Here is a 19656-nt window from a genome sequence, read left to right on the forward strand (position 1 = left end):
CTCCTGTGGCTGGGGTCAGAGAGCTAACCAAAGCCAAGATCCTTCGTAAGGAAAACACGGGGATGGGTGTGAAATGTGTTTGATTACAGTGGGATAAAAATAAGGGTCAAACATGGTAAGTCATCAACCTGAAGTCCTGCTGTGGAGGAGCAACAGATGTCTGTAAACAGCTCTTGAGTAAATTTATCTAATCCCCGGTTTTCAAGGGAAGGTAGCAAGTAGTAGCTGTTAAAAGTCCAGCAACCAATCTAAAATATCCTCCACGGCGGCAGAGAAATGTGTTTCACACATGAGCTGAAACTTGCAGGTAGGTACCTCAAGAAAGCCTGCAGCAATTCGTTTATCCAGGTGCTGACCTGTGTGTGCTCTTTGAGGGCTCACACCACAGACACTGTGATTGCACGGACTGGAGCCTGACAGAGAAGGGAAAGGAAGTGTGTGAAAACGGTGTTTGAGCTTCAACCTGCTGCAGGCAGCAGTCAGATGACGTGACGAGTCTGCACTTGCCTCTTCCTTGGGGTTTGCTGGCACGAAGGGAGCATCAGCACACAGCTCAGCCCGTCCTCTCCCCTAGCACCAGCCCTCGACGTCTGCTCTGCCGGGAGCTCTGCTTCTTCCTTTAGGATGCTTTTAAGAGTGCTTCTGCCAGCACCACTGCAGACAGGGTGAGGGGTTTTCTGCTCCGAGTTACGATCTGCTTAAAGGTTTTCCCTGAGAGGTGTTAAATATTAGAAAAGAGTTCGTGTGTGCTGTGCCACTGGCAAACTTCTGTGCTCTCTGGCCGACTGTTTTGTACTGATGCAAAGAGAGATGGTTTGGTTCTGTACTTGAGGGAAATGCTAGGGGATAGTGAACAAGCTCCTGATCTTTACAAAGACCTCACTCTGTTACTGAAAATTGCAGCAAAGTGTTACTGCAAATACCTGATGCTAGGACAGTAGGTGAAAACCAGTTTGGCTTTCCCTACTCTTCAAATTTTTCAGGATTTTTCCAGAACCCCTTAGCCCTGCTCCCAGTGAAGCCCAGGAGGGTCACTGCACCCTGCCATAGCTGTCAGCACTCTTGTCGTTTTTGGGTGAAATCCCCAAATTCTTAGCACGAGTCCATGTTCTTGCTCTGCAGCTCCTGACCGAGCCAGTCCTTGTCACCTAATTCTTGGCTAATGAGACTAAGACGGAGCTACTGCACAGGCAGGTGTACCGAACGACCTATTTATTACGTTTATTGCCCTCATAACTACCTTCCAGACATTTTTATTAGCTATCTGGAAGCTGTACAGGGCCTGCTCCTCTCTCCTGTCCCCAGTCTTGTTGCTGCCACACGGAACTGACTTAACGAACCCCCCCCCCCGTTAACAACCTCTGCGTCACCCCAGCATCATTAAAGCTCACCTAAAATGCAGCGAGCTCTGAGTTGTGCTTACACCAACCGGCTTCATACCGTCCAGTTTTTGTGTGCCCCGTGCCAGGGTTGCAGGGATTCAGCATCTTTGTTTTGCTGACAAACGACATCCCTGGGGCAGCAGCGGGCTGCAGCCCGTGCTGGCTGCACTGCCAGAACCTCTCGGTTGCAGTTTGTGTTTGTTGTGTTGAAATGGTGCCTCTGCTTCCCCGCGAGCTGTGCGCTCACCTCTTGGCACACCTTGGAGCAGCACTCGCTGCCCAAACGCAGCCTCTAAGGCTGCACAGAAGCTGCTGAGAATAAAATTGAGCCTGCAGTGCTCCCCGGCCAGGCTGCCGGGACTTCCGAGGAAATCTTTGCACTTTTATGGCCTGCTGCTGGGTCAGGCTAAAGTCCGTTTGCACAGGTAAAGCCACGGGGCCTGGTGTTCCCTGGGAGTGCCACAGAAAGTGGTAGGGTCCTGCTCTGAATTTGGGGCTTGCCACCTGAAAATGTTCTCTAAAAGTGCTTGTCTGCCCCGCCTGAGGGGGGAGGCTGCATTACTTTTGCAGCCCACGTGTGCTTACCTTCTGCTTTGGTTTTCTTCTTTAGTCAAAGTAGTTCCTTCCAGGAGTGAACTGGGAAGGAAAACAAAACAGATTATTGCTGTGATAACAGTTGGATGTGCCAAGGTGCCTCAAGGTTTCAAGCTGTGAGTAAATACCTTTTGTTTTAGGAGTGGAAGACGACAATTTAATGCAGAAGCTTATGGTTAATTACTGCACAGAAGTTGTTTTCAGCTACCTTGATAGCAATGCATGGGTTTCCTTGTGCGAGGTGTGGATGGTAAGCCAGCTTCTTTGATTTTTAAGCTGGGACTCCCTGCAGGCTCCTCACCACCCAAGGGTCACAGCAAATGTGTGCGGGTCCCTGGGAGGAGAGGAGGGAGCGGGTGATTCCACACCCACTGCACTTCAAAGGGCTCTCAGCATCCACACCGAGACGCGTGACTCTTCGCCATCCTGTGTCGGTTGTGACTGTGGGAGATGGGTGTCACTGCCATTTGGTGCTCCTGTGGCAGGCTCTGGTTATCTTCTATCACCTCTGGTTATCCTTAGAGCACATCTCTCACGTTAGAAGAGACTTTGAAAACCATGCACTGCCCGTTCTGGCACCTAAACCTTCCTTGTGCTTCCTTTGCTTGCTGCCCCAGCTGCCAAACCATCACTTTGTCAGTACTTGAGCTGCAGCTGGATCTTCTGGTGGGTCTGCAAGGCACTTGGTTAACTCTACATCTTGAGTAAGAGGGAGTTGCTTGTGTGGTGTGCAAAAGAGCTTGTGTTTATCCATGCCGGAGATTACTAAGCTCCTGTAGCACGAACCTTATCTTCAGAATGCATTTCCTGAATCCATCTTTCTGTCCTTCCTTTCGGTGACAGCTTAGTCTCTCCGTGGCACTTACTACAGCTGCTTGTGGAGAATGTAATACCAAGATAAAGAACTGCTCTGTTCATCTGCCAGCTCTGCTGACCGCTGGGAAAAGTTCTGCGGGCCACGCAGCACGATTCCTGAGAGCCTTCGTTCTGAGTGCCAGGTGTTTCATCACCAGACTGTGAGCAAAGGTATAGCAGTTGTAGTAAAATCAGGTTTATTAGATTGGTAACAGATACCTGCAGGGCTAGTTTACTGCAGGTTTTCTGTGGTCGCAGTGTGTTCAGGCCAGTCCGATTACATACCCGTGGTTCACAATAAGCATGAAGAAGGCTTGAGACTCGATCCTCGTAGCTGAGGGATCAAGCGAGTCCGTATGAGTTGTTGCATTACCAAATTCCTAGGTAAACGCACGCTGCTATTGCAAGGAGCTTGCTCAAAATATGAAGGCTTACGAAAAGTCTGATAATTTGTCATTCTAAGTGTGTGAACAGAAGAGAATGAGGAACAAGGCAAGGACAAACTTGGAAGTGAGAGGAATGAAGGTGGGTCAGATCCTTCAGCTACCACGAGGGTCTGCTCAGCGCCGAGCAAGCCCGGAGCAGCTGCCCCCCTGCACTTGTGCTCCTCCTTCAGAGGTTACAAAGGAGGGGCTGACGGGGATTCCAGACGTTCTTGTGTCTCCTGCTGAGCATGAACCAGGTTCTCTGGGCCAGAGGAGTCTAAGCTGATGAAAGATTCCAGTTGTAAATAGAAAGGGAGACTCCAAAATAGCAGCTCTGGTCCCTTTCCTGGTAGGGTACCTTGGCAAGGCTTGAAAGTTACACAGCAATCCTTTGTTTTCAACTCTGCGTGGATTTCAGGCACTCAAATGTATGGTGAGAATCCAGCAAGGGTTTCTGGACTTACTGCCATTCAGTGCTTTGGTATCTTTGCATCAAACACATTCCTTTCTAAAATTAGTTTAAAAATCAGGTTGTGCTTGACACTTGAGCGGATTTACCTGTTCCTTTTCTACAGGTCACTGAAATAGCACGTTGCTGTTTCATCATCTCAGCCATGTCAGTTTGGCATTTCTTCTTTGCTGGACTCCAGGTAGTGCTGTAGTGGTTTGCAAGGCTCTGGGTTAGCTTTTCAGAAGCAGCACGGATGTTCGCATGGAGAGCAGCTTGCTGCATAAACAGGATGCTTTGCAGTTGCGTATCCAAAGAGCTACTTTTCTTCAAGGCTGCTCTGGAAATCACTTGAGTGCGTGTGGAAAGCAGCTCTCCAGGAAGCTCACCATGTTAAACATCCTTGCTGGGAGCAGGAGAAGGCTGCGGTGGGCAAGACGTTTCAGCAAAAGCCTCTCCATGCCTGGCAGCGTCCAACATCGGCGCTGGTACCAGACCTTCAGCCGCGGCTGCTCGTGTCCCTTGTGCTTCCCCTTTGGTTCCAGTCCCTGCAGCTCCCCGTGCTTCTGCAGCTGTACAGCGGGTGTAATTGAGCCTTGACCTCTTTGTGTCAGACCCTCTGAGATTTAACGATAAGCAAACTGTACAAGGATTGGGTGTGGGTTTTGTGAGGGAAGGGTTTAATGAAGTGATAATATTGCAAAATAGGTGTTGAATTCTCAGCTGAGAAGCCTAATCATTGATCGTGATGGGCAACTGACCAAACGGGCTCTAAAAGCGTGGTTTTGTTCTGTCTGTGATGCTTATCGCCCTACCTCTGCTCCTGTCTGATTCTTTGCACAAGAACTGAAAACAGAAATACTCTTTGACAGCTTAAATAACCAAATTTAGAGTGTGGCTTCCTGTTCTGACTGGTTCTTCAGGATTCAAGTACAGTTTTGCATGCTTTCCCGGTTCCTGCCTCCCCCCTCTTTTTTTTTTTTCCTTCTCCAAACCAGATACAGGCTCCTTTCTCATTACTTTGCTGTATTTCCCTTGCTGTGCCTAACGTGCGAGTGTTGCCTTGGTGGGTGGCATGCCTCTTAGCGCTGGGAAAGTTCTGTTTCTTTACACAGTATCTCCTCCTGCCCTGCGTGCGTTGGCTTGTTTATGACCACTGCTACCGAAATGGCTTCGTGTTGTGCTGATAAATGAGAGGAGATAACACAGTTGTCTCTGGTTTTTGTGCTGCAAGGCGACTTCTCACTGATACACTTCTCCCTCCGAAGCGGGGCACCGGGGCAGCGGTAGGAGACCCACAGAGGAGGTGCTGCTATCAGAGGCTCAGTCTCTGCCTGCTCACAGGCTGGCTGCAGTGATTGAAGGCTCTCCCCAGCTAAGCCATCTGTTTGTGCTCCTAATCCGCTCGGTCTCAGCTCGGACTGCTCACTGCTGAGAGCTCCACATCCGCCGAGCCGTAGGATGAGTTAGCTGACCTCTCACCGGGAGAGAAGGCACACTACAGCCTTTGACTCCTGAACAGCTGCAGTCTAGCACCCCGTCCTTAAAATCTGCCTGGTAAGACCCTCTTTTCCCCACCAGGCCTGATGCCGAGACAGCTGCCTGTGTGGGGAAAGATCGAGTAGAGCTGCCGGTGAGAAAACAAAGCGCTGCGCCCCGCCTGCGCACACGGAAATGAACTCGCTACCTCTGATCTCTGCGGCTCTGCCTGTGCAGGGCTCTCGTGCTCATCTGCGGGCAGTGACGTGTTGTTTTCAAACTCTGACTTCTCACAATGACGGTGGAAACAGCTGCCCGGCAGGCCGGAGCAAACTTTCCGTACGTGCCGTGAAGGTGGCCACGCGGGCACTGCAGCCGTGCATTTCCCAGGAGAGGGAGGATGTGATGGGGGGTGTTTGTTGAACGCAGCAGCCCCAGAGTTTTTTCCATAACCTGGAAACGTGGGTCCAGGCTCTGCATTGCCTTACCTATTACACTGGTGCTAATAGATGTAGGTGTAAATTCCATGCCTGGTAACATCCCGCTGTCCCTTTTACCTTGAACATGGCTAACATTACAGCTGCAGCCACAGGCTCACCCTGCTGTGCTGGAGGAAGGGAAGACTGTTGCTTACTTTTGCAGAGTACCTGGACTTTGTGCAAACTTAAAATAACACCTAACCCTTCTTAGCCACTGAAAGCAGTTTCTAGAGACACGACGATAACAGCTCATGTTCATCAGGGTGTTTTTGAATGAGGGAACTGAGAGCAGCAGAGGCTGGCATACAAACCGAAATGCAGAGAGGTGGCTGGGCCCATGTGGGACTGTGTTATGAACCAAACGTGCCTGATAAGACAATCCCTGCTCCCACTTCAATCATCTTCATGCGAGCAGACGCCCAGCAAACCCCTGTGAGATAGGTGGGTGGGTTATGGTGACACCCACACCTCTGGGTGGTCTGACCAGAAGCAGCAATTCAGCCTTAAACTGTTAATCTCGGATGGCACCATCAGCTCCATTAACGCCCTCTTTGCATGTGGACACTGCGCTGATGACACCCTGTCCTGCAGCTTGCTTCTGCAGCTGCCAAATCTGCACATGCTAATGCAGAGCCTGACCAGAGAGCTTCGTGCAGTTTTACTGATGGCTGGTGTAGCCAGGCCTCGGCTGTCCGAGGAGGATCCCATTTGCAAGCTGCCGGCCCCGTGCGGGACGTGGAAGTACCCTGTTAGATCACTGCAAGGTGAAAATGTACAAGGAAGGTAAGGCAGGTGGGTGTACGCTGCTGTGACTGCGGCTTTAAGGTACAGACAGTGGGGATAATGATGGTTTTAGGAGTAAACTGCACCTTTTCCAGCCCTGCTGTCTGCAGAACAGAACACTAACAGCCAGGGCAAGAGACTTGTGTGTAGGTTTTCTCCCTCCAGCCCCTTGAACATCTCTCCAGGGGCAGTTCTCCGGTCCTTCTTCCGAAGTGCCTGGCTGTGCATCCTCAGCGCTCCATCCTCATTTTTTATCGGGATGCTCCGTGCCTGGCTCTGCCTGCCCGCACGGCCGGTGCTTGGCTTTCCAAAGGTCCACAGATGGGACCTTTTATGGTGTCTTACACCATGCATCTAGCTGGAGCTGATGAGTCTGCGTGGTGTTCAAGGACGGAATCCTTGCTGCCCAGTGAGAGCGGTGCGGGGCCGAAATCACAGACTGGGGGCTTGGTTACTGCCTGGCCATGCGGCAGCGTGGTGGCACTGATCCTGTGGCTTCCCCAGGAGTGTGAATGCCGACCCACAGCTCGGCCACGCGGTGCCCTTTTTCCCCCCGCAGCAAAATGTAATTTCATGCAGCGGGCTGGGAAGCGCCTGAGACCCCGGACGGATTTATTTCCAGCTTGTCACGCCGTGATTAATGCCTGGGCTCACATGCCCTGTGCGGCACGGCCGTGCTTTAGGCTCTTACCTGGCATCGCTGCGATTTCCTGCGCTTCGATCTCCGCATGCATTCACCCCAGCAGAGTGCAGCCGCTCACAGCACCGAGCGGTTCCTTGGCTTTTGTGTCCTGCTGCCCTCGGCTCCATCCCCTCGAAGCCAAGTACTACCCCAGCTCCTCCCGCAGGCTGGTGGGCTCACGCTTAAGCTCTTGGATGAGCGCAGGAGGAGACAGCCGTGGAGAAACGGGGTTGTTCTGAACTCTGATGTAAAAAGCAGAACGTGAAAATAACGCGTAAATGGGCACCGGGAGCCGATCTGACGGCAGGGCCACTCTCAGGCTCATATTCCAGTCTTGGTGGCAACAAAACCAGACTGAAAGCCCTTTTATTAGGATGGATTTCAATATGCGGACTTTCTGAGCGTTTCCCATTCCTGCTTTCTGAAGTTTCTAAAAGAACAGAGCTGGGATGTTCCTGTCTCCATTTGGTCTCCTAGCATATGGAGACGCGGTGCTTGTGTCTGTGTTAATCCCGGGCTCGCTCATTTGCAGCCCCATTATCCGGCTGTTAGCTGAGCCGAGAGGACTTCCACATAAGAATAAGGAGAGTTAATCACCGCGCTTGTTTTTAGCAGTTTTGAGGGCTTGCCTTTGTGATGCTAGCTGCAGGTAACAAGTCTGACATCTCTCTGGGCTCTATTTAAACGCAGTTGTTTTTCCACAATGCTTGAATAAAGCCCTTCAGTTGTTAATTAGAATAGAGGAGAAGTTCTGGGCTTGTTTTTCAGTCTCTGAACGTGTGGTATGCGTTACTACCGATGGGAGGTTCCTGCCAGTCTCTTGACCTCTGGAAGGATTGAGTTACCCTCCATTTCTCTAATGCTCTGATTTTTTCCATCGCTTCTTGCAGCTCACTTCATTCCTGTTCAGCAAAATGACTTTTTTTGGCACCGCAGCGAGCTGGCACGGCGTCTTCTTTACAGCTGCGAGGAACTGTTACCAGGGATGTGCTCTGGGCTATATGAGATGACGTTGCTTGAATTAATGCAGCCCAACCATGTCCTAGCAGAACTTGCAGAATCACGAGTTCTGCCGCTTCGTCTTCCCCTGGGACCGCGGGGAGCGGGGCTGGCGGGGACCTTTCAGTGGGACCCGGGGCGGTTGCCACCGCTTGTGTCACTTTTAGAGCTCCTCTGCCCTTTGGAAGTTTTAGTTGGAAACAATCCCTAGCTGAAGCTGTCTTTTGGCCTCTAGTTCTGCTCCCCGATCATGCGGGCAGTTCTGCAGTGATGCCCTGGCAATAATACATTATTTTTTTTCCCCGTTGGAGAGGTGTTAGGACTAACATTGTGCTCCAAACCCAGGGAGTTTGGATGGCTGCCTCCATCCTCACCACATTTAAACTCGCTCCTTGCAGTGCCAGCTCTCCGGTGGCGTGTTACCACCCTGAGCATGTGCACCGCCCGAGAATAGCATCTTGTTTGTGTCCCCTTGGGCTGGGACAGCCTGCATTCCGTGGGAAGGGGAAGGCCAAGTGAGCCTCCAGCCCTTCTCCCTTGTTTTCCTACACACGAAGCAGGGGGTGCAGGACGCAGCTGGGCTCTCGGGCTGGTGTGTGCGGGGCTGCGTGGGGCTCCTGGTGGAAAACTGCAGGGAGGTGGTGGAAAAATCCCGAGCAATGGACGAGGTCGGTGGGCAGGAGCCTCCTTTCTGCCTTTCCACCCTACAGGTGCTGGAGCTGGGCATTAAATAGCTTTGGGAGGCGGCTGCCTGGCTCCTGGGCTGGCAGGTCCCTGAGCATGCTGCTTCCAGCCACCACCACCTTGCCCTGCCTCCTGCGGGCAAGGAATTGAGGCCGATCCACTGCCTGCCTTCCACAAACCCCATTGGGGTGCTGCAGGGGGGCTGCAGGGCACCCTAAAACCCACCCAGCCCCAGCCCTACAGTGCCACTGGCCCACATTGCCCACCCAACCTGACCGTGGGCACCCAGGGAGGGACCCCCCAGCCTCAAACACGGCTGTTCCGGCCTCAACCTGACCGAATGAGGAGAAAAAAACCCAAAACCCCAAAAACCGCCCTAAAACCACCACCCCCCGCTGCCCCCCGCTGCCCCCGGCCACGTGCGGCAGGGGGCGTGGCCACACAGTGAGGGGGCGTGGTCACAGTGCGAGGGGGCGTGGCCACACCAGAAGGGGGCGTGGCCACCACGAGAGCGAGTGTGGCGGGGGCGTGGCCAACCGGGATGGGGGCGTGGTCAGGCGGGGCGGGGGCGTGGTTATGGGCGTGGCCAGGCGGGGGGCGTGGCCGCCCCTGCGCAGTGCGGCGGGGAGCGGCGCGGCGCGGAGCGGGGGCAGCGGCGGCGGCAGCGGCTCCCCCCCCCCCCCCCCCCCTTCAATACCCCCCCCATGCCGCGGGGCCGGGCGGAGCAGCGCGGGGCGGCCGGGCCGCTGGTGGCGCCGCGATGATCCCCTACTTCTCGGACAACGCCGTCATCTCGCAGGGAGCCATCGCCCAGCTGTGAGTAGCAGCACCCGGGGAGGGGGGGTCCCCGCTGGGGTCCCCCCGGTGCCGGTTCCCTCCTCCTGTCCCCGCTTTGTCCCCGTTCCGTGCCCCCCCCCCTCTGCTCCGTCCCCGTCTCTCCGAGCAAACTTTTCGCTTTCCGGCAGCCGCGGCTCGTCCCGGGGCTTTCCCACCGCCCCCGCTCGCTGCCCGCAGGGGCTCGTTCCGGGGAGCGCTGAGCCCCGGGGTGCCGAGCACCAAAATCGCTCAGCACCGGGGTGCCGGCCCCAAATCGCCTCCTTTACCCCGTGGGCTGCCCGGTAGCAGCGCTCGGTACAGGGTTGTGGGGGTGCTTTGGGGCGGTGGGGGAGTTTTTAGGGAGCAGACAGCGCGGTCAGGTCCTGCTTGAGGCTTCTTTACCGCTGGTTTGTCCCATGGAGGCATCACGGAAGGTTTAAAGGTAGCAGGATAAAGCATCGGGGGTCCCACGGGGGCTGGGTGCCTCTATCCAGGAGCCCTGGCAAAGCCCCGAGCTGCCCAGCTCGCAGCAGGGACCCCTGCTTGTGCTCGGGGTGGAAACACGTCCCAGGACTCCGTGGCCTCTTTTTGGAGCACAAGCAATCCCTGCTGCGTTGGGTAATCAGCTAAGTCTCTCTGAGCCTTTCATACCTGACCCAAAATGCTTATAATTGGTCTTTTTTTTTTTTTTTTTTTTCCTCCCCGCTCGCTCGCGGCGGTGCCTGTAAGTGTTCCAGCTCTCCCTGCGGTTGCTGATAATGAAGGTTTAGCAGTGATTTACCTGAGCTGTTCCGTAGAAGCAGGAATGCAAATTGGACGTGCCCTGGGCTTTGGGAAATAAAAACACTTCTGCGATTGTGGGGAGAAAACCCCAAACCCCAACGAACCCGCTGGAGGCTGAAGCCCTGCCTCACGGATCGGTGGGGTTTACCGAGCTCTGTCAGGTAGCTAGGTAACAATTTCAGTGCTTTTAAGGTGTTTGCTCTACACGCTGCTCAAACACTGAACGCAGGCTTTGAGGCTGTCCGGAAAGGGACGGAAGGAGAGGGGAAATGGGGCGCTGGCAGCCCCAGCTCCCACCTGGGCGCAGGGCGCACCCGTTCCTCCTCTGGCTGGGGAGATAACCGGGTTATCGGGGAGCTCGCGCCGTCCTTTGCCTTTCCTGCAAGGGAAGATTAACAAGCGTGAGAGTGACAGCTTTTAACCCACGTGTAAATGTCTGCACGAGGCTGGATTAATATTTTGAGAGCGGTCTCAATCAGGACAGTGTCCGGGGCTGGCACAAGAAGGACCTGTTTTTAAATTTACACTGCTCTAATTACAGGTTCATAAAGGCTGGGTAATATCAGGCGTCCTAATTTCCTTGTGGGCAAGACCTAAAAATCTAGATTTTGTTCCTTTTGAAACTTATTCTCTGCAGAACGAGGAGGACGTCGGCGACCCAAATGTTGTCAGGAACTTGTGTTTCAGTGTCCTTTAGTAGTTGTATTTGGCTGGTCAGCTCTGGCTTTCAGAGATCAGCACAAATTGCTCCTGTGTTGATGCTTTTAGCCACTAACGTGGTCAGCTGCCCTGGGTCTGATTCATTTCAGGTTCACAAGGACTCAAATCTGTATCTGAGGGACTTGGGTTTCTCCAAACTCTCAGGATTTGCAGTTGTAACTTGTTCCAGAAAGTCTTGCTACTCTCGGTGAACCTAGTGGGACTTCTGCCGATTTCCTGGCTTTATTTTTGTGTGGGATTCAGAATTCGCTTTGGTCTAATGAAACCCTAAAGCAGCTGATGGAGAGATAGAAGGAAAAAAAAGCCAAACTTCAGACATCCTGCGAATACCAGAGAATTTTGTAGCAGAAGCAGCCTGGAGAGCTTGCCGCAGATCACTTCTTCCTGTCTGCAGTCGCTTCCTTTTTCTCGTGCCAAGTTTTAGGTATCTAACTTGCTGCTGGTGCCCCTGAAGTGCTTTTTCCGTGGCCCTGTGATAGTGCTGCTCCTCGTGCCAGATTCCTCTGCCCCCCTTTCCCTCTTTGTGATGGTGGCAGGGAAGGGTTACCCGCTGCGAGGGCACCAGGACAGCCAGCAGTGCCTGAGGATGTCGGTGGGTGCCTGCCCTTGCTTTCAGACCCCAGCACCCAGCTGTGGTTTTTAAATCCCCTGGGATTTGGGTGCATTTTGGGCTATGTCCTGCACCTTGAAGCAGCTCTGGGAGCCCACGCCGAGCACGTGTTGGAGCGCTCCGAGTGTTTACTACTGCATCCCCCGACGCTCCTGGAGCCAGATGGATCTGAAAATGAACACGCTGCTTTCCCTGCTTGCTTCATCCCAGCCTGTGTCCTATTATAAGACGTTAACTGAGAGTTTTTACAACGAGTGTTTTAAACCTTGGGGGACAAATCGAAGCAGCACGGGTAGTTTATTCACAGCATCACGGGTACGGCTTGGAGCTCTTAAAAAAAGAGAAGTAAAACCCAGAAGTTAATCAGAACACTTTCAGCAGAGGGTTAAAGGTAGCCACAAAACGTTGCTGCAGGCTCGCTGTCCCCCAGAACCACTCTTCCCATAAGCAGCAGCCCTCCGCTGGGGTGTGAAGCAGCGGCGTGACGCTGTAAGAGGAAGCTGCAGGTGATTGCGGGCTGCATCACCGCGTGATACGCACCCATTTTATCGCCACCACCTCGCCGCACCGTGTCCTTGTGCCCGGGTCCTCATCCTTCCCCACCCTGCCGTTCACCTTCGTCTTCAAAGCCCTGCGGCTGCGCCTCGGTGCTGTGAAGTCCTGAGGGCACCTCGCTTGAAGCTGTGCCACGTGCCCCGCTAGGATCTCACTGAGTGCGTGGTGCTGCGCTTTGGAGAGCTCCTTATTTATTTATTGCTGCATGGGAAGCTTCACTTTTTCCCTGCTCACGACGTTCCTGCTGCCAAAAGCCCTGATCGCTCAGCAATTAGGCTGCCGTCCTCAGAGCAGCGTGCTATTGGAAATCTTTAATCGCCTCTGTACCTCCCGAAGTACTTCAGCATTGTGCTGAGAATCGGCGATGTTTCAGGTTTGAAGAGATGATGCTCGGAAAGCCGGTGTGTGCGGCTCCAGGGGACGGCCCCAAACCCAGCAGGGACACGGAGCAGCATTTGGGCAGCCCCTGGGGGTCCAGCCTGGCCCCTTGCCCCTGGGCAAAGCACCTCCTGCTGGGCTTCCCGCTGCCCTGCAGGGCTGCCAGCCTTCTCTCATCTTCCTTCCTCTCACCCCGATAACAAATATGACGTGTAAAAGGTCCCTTACTACCTGCTGGGTACTAAAAGCCGTGCAAATAAGCTGCGGTAATTGGGTAAAAGTAGTGTGCTGCCTGCTCCGGGCTGATCATTAACCCAGGCAGGGCCCTATTGTTCATAACTACTTTTCCTGTTTGGCTTTTCCTTTTATTCCCCTGGAAGCTACGGGTATTTGTCTCGCTGAGCCTTCCTGGTAGGGGGCAGGGAGAAGGATGGAAGGAGGTTACGGGATGAGATTGAGGGATGGGAGAGGTTATGGGATGTAAAAGCAAAATTTGGGCAGCGCATGAGGGTTCCCCACACCACCCAGCAGCTCTGAGGTGGGATATTTTATGGGGGAAGCCCACACAGGGCTGCCCAGCTCCTGCCAAACAGGCTGCGAGGGGCGGAGGTTGCCTCTGAGATGGACCCCCCATCGTCCTGGAACTTCTGCAGATGCTCCTTGTCTCTGGAAATGCTTGGGATTTTTTGCAGGATTACGAAGCAGAAGGACCCGGGGCGAGATTATCAGCAGAAAAGGACATTTTGGGGCCGCTTCATAGGCTGCCTGGGATTTTTCCACAGGACTCTACTTCCTCGTACCTTTATCAGAGAGCCCCTGGCTAAAATATTGCTTCATTGTTTTTTAAACAACTTCAGACAAACTTTTTCTCGAAGCGTTGCTCCCGACCAGTGCTCGCAGGGTCAGAGAGAGTTTAAAACCCCGCATCCCGCTCCGCCACGGGCTGCGGAGAGCTGCCGCCTCCTCTGCATCGGTCTGGCAAACAGCATCCAAGTTATCAGCCCGTATGGGCCTGAAACTAGTTCAGCAAATATTTTTTCTCCAGTGTAATGGCTGTAATGTGTCCAGAGCAACTCTGCAGCTTGAGTTTCCAGCCGCAGCGCCCCGGAGGAGCTAGCTGAAGGCTCCCAATTCCCCAAATGCAAGGGGGTGAAATTCCCCCGCTGCCCTTCAACCTGCACGGCTGTGCTTTCGGTGATGTGTTCAGCAGCCAGCCCCTTGCTTTGCCTGCTCGTGTGGGCCGGGGCTTTAATTTAGCAGCTTGGAAGTAACTGGAGACCGGGAGCGGTGGCTCTGCAGCCACTTGTGACTGCCCGGGGGGGGATTAGCCAAGTGCTTTGCGACAGGGAGAAGCCTTCTGGTTCAAGGACACCAAGCAGTCGCAGCTGGGGAGGAGAAAACCCTGTAAGGGTGAACACAAAACTCATCCATACCCCAGTGTCAGCTGGGGCTGAGGGTGCTGGAGCAGCCCAGCCTGCGAGGGTAGGGTCAGCGCCTCTTGGAGTTGGCAGCTTTTCCCATTTGGGCATTTTTAGGGATATTAAGGCCACAGGCTCCTCGTTCAGTGCATTTTTCTTGTTTATCCCGTACTTATCTGGCCCTCCTCAGCCCTTTGGAGTCTGTCGGTGTATTTGTAATAAGCCATTTAAGAAGCGTGCTTTTTCTCAAAACACCTTTGTTACAAGTAGGCTAAACCCACGGGCTGCTGAACCAGAAGTGATTTAGCCCTTTCTGTAAACAAATGATCTTTGTCACTTCGCAGTGAAGCCCTCGGCTGAACGAGGTCCGTGCCGTCCCCCAGCGTGTGCTTCCTTGGCTCTGGGGTCTCGGTGACTCCTGCGTTGGGTTTACACGGGGAAACTCCAGGCTTCTCCCTGGAGAGGTGCAGGTTTGTCCCAGCTGGGTTCTGGCTCTGTGCAGTCCCAGAGACGAGCTGGGGTACGTCTGTCCTTCGGTCCAGTGCTGCCTCGAAGCACCCTGGCTCCGTGGGCAGGGACCTGGCCCTACAGAGGACTGCTGGGGTGAGCTGAGCTTGGGGTTAATTTGGGTGAGCTTGGGATTCATTTGGGTGAGCTGAGCTTGGAGTGAAGCACCCTGACACCAGCACACAGGCAGCTTAGGAGCCGTCATCTGCTCTGCACTTGCCTCCTGCATTTAGGAATCACCTCCTTGCCATGTCTGATGAGCTCCGGGGTGTCTCCTATCTCCTTGCACCTCCTTCTCCTGCATGAAGAGAACGGATTTGATCATCCGAGCCTCTGGTCTCCCCGCAGCCTCAGCCCTCAGGCTGCCCAGCAGGTCGCTTTGTGGCCGGCAGTGTCGTCACTTGGGCACGTTCAGCTCGCCGAGACGCCGGGCGGCTTTCCTGATGTCCCGGGGCTGATGAGAGGCTCCCAGTGGCAGGTGGGACTGCAGCGGTGTTATTCTGATTACCCAGCGATAACCAACTCTACCAGGCCATAATTCGGCTGCACACAGCTACAGATAAGAGAAGCTATCATCGGTTTCACCTTTGTCCTCTAAAACTTGGTCTGCTGGTGTCTTGCTTTCTTTACCTTGATGCTGGATTAAAATGAGCTCAGAGTTATGCCCACACCCTTTCATTTTATTTTTTTAAAGCTCGTTGAGTGGCAGCTTGCAACGAGTTCGTCACTGGCCGGGATGATGATGATGATGGTAGTTTGCTGGTGGTGGTTTTCCCTTTATTTACTTTGAAAAGGAGGAGGAGAAATCCAAACCCCAGCGGAAAGCAGCACAGCTGCATTCCTCCGTGTGTCGCAAGGACGGAAAGCCAGTTAGTCTAAATAAAAACAAATAATTTGTCAGCACCATCCCTAGCCCCCCTGCTGCTTTAGCACGGCGAGAAAGTTGCAGGAGAGCAAACGGAGGAACGGGGCCGTGCCTCGATAGCAGGCGGGGTGCTGAGTGCGGGAGAAACACCCAGCTGCGAGCCGGGCCGTGAGACATTCGGTGTGTGCAGGGAGCTGTGGGTTGCTGAGCAATGCCTCCAAATGTCAGGGCTGCCCAGAGGTGGGGTTTTTGAGAGCAGGTCCCTCTGGCAGCAAGCAGGGAGGTAGGGAGATGTAGGGTGGGCGCTCAGCGCGGTGCAAAACCCTCACCCAACTGCAGTGGTCCTGCTTTGTCCTCGGTTCCTTTAAGCACATCATGAAATGCTTCGTGGGACTCGCTCACACTCAAAATTAAGCAAATATCTATCGTAGAGGCTTTTTAAAAGCTGTTTAAGAGCCTTTTCCCTAAAGTACGCTCTGTTCTTAGAGGCTTCTCCGGGTCCACGCTCGGTGTTGCATTGATCTCGCTGCTTCCACGTGTGGTTTTTAAATGGGTTCTCATGTTTTTAGGAAATACGAGGACCTGCGTTAAGAGCTACTGAAAATTGGCTGCCAAAGTGCTGAAAGTGCTAATTCTGATGAAATTTAGCACCTGATTTCGCAGGGATAAACACATCTGGAATCTCTGCTCTTTGAGTTCAAGCTCTTGTAAAATAAAACTTTATTTAATGGGTTTCCAGCCCGAGACCTAGTCAGCTAAACTTCACAGGGTTCTTGTGTTGAGTTAAAAACGCCTTAAAACACATTGAAAAGAGGAGTGCTGACATCTCCTTAGCTGGAAGTCACGGGAAGATATTAAGAGTAAGTTAATTTGCAGCTGCGCCGAGGAATCTCAAATGCAAAGCTGCTGCAGGGCCGTGCTTCGGGGTGATGTGTGCTGGTGTTGCCTTTTCTTTCCTGTTTTATGGGCAGATAGCACAAAACGTGCATGGTTGAAGTGATGCTGCTTATTATTTCAAATTTGCAAGGGTCTGTATAAGCACCTTGCAGTGCTGTTGGATGGTTTGAAGTTCACGTGTCTGCTCTGTAGAAGTGTTCCAGCTCCTTTCCCCTCTCGTCCCGCCCTTCGTTTCAGCCTTTCTTTAGGCTCGGAGATGCAGCGGTGCTGTTGGACATCCCCCAGTCTGTCAGGTTCTGTTTAAAGCGGTGTATGGTGAGTGATTAATGGAAATTATTTCAGGAATAAAGGCCTCCTGGTAAGCTGATCCCTATTGAGGGAGCCAGAAGAAAAGCAGAGTCACAAGGGGTATCGTCTCCAGGAAGAGCTCGCCGCATCCGCGGGGGGAAGAGTTGGACTGGAGAGCAGTGCTGAGTCTGCATGTTGAAATGCGTCATAATTATATCTCAGGGTCTCATTCGGAGAGGTTTTCCTGCTCTCTCCGGATTGTCACTTACGCCAGCAGGACGTTGGAGTGCTGTTCTCTGCTGGTTGCCTTCCCTTCTAACGGGGTGAGTTCTCCAAAGGCCGGGCTGCCCCGCTCTGCAGCGCTGTGGGGTCAGGGAGCCTAAAGTGATGCTGCGTTTCCTCTTCAGTTTGCAGCTTTAAAACAAATCTCAAGTTTGTGTTGGCCTTGCTTATGTTAAGGACTCTCCCCCCACTTAAATTAGACTTAAAGAAAAGATACAGATGCATGAAACTACTTAAACTTTAAAATGTTTGAGTCTGGCTATGATGCTTCCTCACTGCTAACCAGCCCGAACTTCAGGCTGATATTTACAGCCCTGTTAAACTTTATTCCCTCTCAATTGTGGCTGTGCTATTCCTTAACACGAAATCACAGATGTATTCGCAAATTGGTCCACCAGCTAGGCAGGTGAGCAGATCATTGCCCCGGTTATGGGCTGTATCAGCACAGCAGGAGCTCCGAGCACCTTCCAGTTCACATCAGCACCCGCTGAGCAGCCACCCGCCGGGTTCCCATCCCTCTGGAGCTGCTCACCACCCACTGCCCTCTGTGCCAGCCCAAAGGGGCAGCCAGCTCTGAGCTGGTTTTGTTCTTCTTGCTGGAAGCTGTCATTTAGGGATCAAGGATGGGGAGGATGCAAGGAGAACGAGAGAAAATTGGAAGTGCTGAGTACTGCAGAAGTTAAAATACCGAACAAATAACTTCCTTGTATTATATGAGCGAAGTCCAACAGCCTCTTGAAGATTTGTGATGCTTTGGGGTAATCAAGCATCTGCTTGTTTTTAGCACAGAGGAAAGGCTTATTATTAGGCATTGATTTCTGTGCGGGCAGACAGAGCCATCCTTGTTTTGGTGCTCTGCTCGCAGGGGACCATTAACGTGCGGGCAGCGAGGCTGCCACCAGAGCTCCCCCAGCACAATTCCTCCGTGCCGGGTGCTCACGGAGTTGAACTCCCCCAGGAGCCCCCAGGACTGGTGCTTATGGGGCTCTGCGTCCCCAAAGTGCTGAGCATGCTTGGCCTAAATATAGCTGCCCCCAAAACCTGGGTGGTGCAGGATGGCGCGGTGACCTTAGCGTGTCTTGTGTGCCTTGGGTCACGGCAGTATTTAAAGCATCGGGGTCCTGGGGGTGGTGGGCTCACGGGCAGGGCCGTGGCAGCTGGGAGTGGGGCCACCACGTGTTTGGGGAGGTCTGGGGAGAAATTAGGGAGCTAAATGTGGGTAGATGTGGTAGGAGAGCTTGTGTGCGCGCTGGGTGTTAGCCAGCTGCTGCAGAGGTGGTGTGGGGTGAGGACGATCAGTGAGCACCGAGATAATTCAGGGGGGAGGAAGAAAAGATCAGCACGTGTCAGCCAGAGGGGCGCTTTTCTGGAGATAACTCATCAAAACGCTATTTTTTTCCTTTGATCCTTGACGTGGCAGGTTCTCCTTATGATGTTTTCTCATGCCGATTAAAGTGTTTTTAAAGAATGTGTTTCTGGAGGTGTTGGGTGGGTGCTGGGGGCAGGAGGAGCTGGCAGGATGGTGGTGTGGGGCACGAGGTGGTGCCCTCCAAGTGCGTGTTGGAGTCCGTGGGGCTCCATCTGGGAACGTCTTGACTTGGAGACCTGGAGGAAGCCCTCGGGGACTATTGTGTAAAGCAAATTCCTTTTGCAGCCTCGTTTCCTGCCCCGGTCTCTAGCCTAAAGCCCCATGCACAGAATCGGGTTTCTGCTGTGAGCACCGAGTGCCCGGATCTCGCAGTCAGCACCCCGCTTGTGTTAGCCGCCCGTTCCTGGTGCGTGAGCTCTGCGTTGCTGGAGGAAAAATGATTTGTGCTCCTCTGCTGCCCTGCATTCCAGAGCACGTCAGAGCCCTGCTTGCACAACTCGTTTTTCTCTTGCTTTGGGGGACTTTTCTTGCCCTCCGGGTGCATCCCCCGGAGCACAGCTGAGGACTTGAGGCTACCGGGGAACTCACGCAGGCTTTGACATCTGCAGCAGCTGGTGAATGATAAAACAACTCTGGGAACTTCTTCTCGAGTCTGCCTTACAACCCGCTTTACTTCCCTGCTGCAAACGGGTCAGTCCCCCTGCCCGTGAGGGAGCGCATCTGGTCGGTGTCCAGGGGATGTGGCTGGGGTGAGTTTCTCAGCCCAGAGCCGCTGTCTTTGGTGCCACCTCCAATGGATGCCACTGCTCTGTGTTTCTGTTCCATGTAGCGTGCAGGGCTTCAAAGGGGGCTGCCCTGCAGTTTGGCCAGAGCAAGAGAACCAGGAGGACTCCTGCTTTCCCCCAGGGGCTTGATCTCTGGCTGCTGTGATGCTCTGAAGCAGGAGAGGTGAACGCGATGTCCTGCCAGAGGCACAGGCGCTTTGTTGGCATGCCCTGGCTGCTCCTGCTCTGGAGGCTGCAGAAAGGTTTCTGGGGTTCAATTCAAACACACCTGGTGGCAAAGAAACACCGATGACACGTGAGCACGATGTTTTTTTCCAGCAGTGGCCTCAACCCGCAGGCTGTTAGCTCGGCAGGGTGCCGAGTGGGTGTCAAAACTCCCTGCAGCTGCGTTGGGTGACCCGGGGCTGCTGAGATCCCCTCTCTGATACTGCCTGAGCTGCTTGGTCTGTGCAGCTCAGGTGGCTGCTCTCTGCTTGCAAACACAGCCAGAATCATCAGTGCTGCAAGGCTCCGTGTGTGCCATGAACCCCTCACTTGGAGCAAGCAGAGGGGATGCCCTTAGGGCTGTGATGC

General features: G+C 53.6%; 1 protein-coding gene across 3 annotated transcripts in view; it reads left to right on the forward strand.

Moving 5' to 3' along the window:
- SSH2 (slingshot protein phosphatase 2) overlaps window positions 1-19656 on the forward strand; it is an 89769-nt gene that overhangs the window by 33526 nt on the left and 36587 nt on the right. The window contains exon 1 of one of the 3 annotated variants that reach the window (XM_068656344.1): window positions 9476-9626. The exons of the other annotated variants lie outside the window; for them this stretch is intronic. Within the exon in view, the coding sequence (XP_068512445.1) occupies window positions 9571-9626 (56 nt within the window). The 5' untranslated portion in view covers window positions 9476-9570. Of the gene's footprint in view, window positions 1-9475; window positions 9627-19656 lie in introns of those variants that run through there. 3 annotated transcript variants of the gene reach the window in all.

The sequence above is a fragment of the Anas acuta genome, chromosome 19 (assembly GCF_963932015.1).
Source record: "Anas acuta chromosome 19, bAnaAcu1.1, whole genome shotgun sequence".
NCBI lineage: Eukaryota > Metazoa > Chordata > Aves > Anseriformes > Anatidae > Anas > Anas acuta.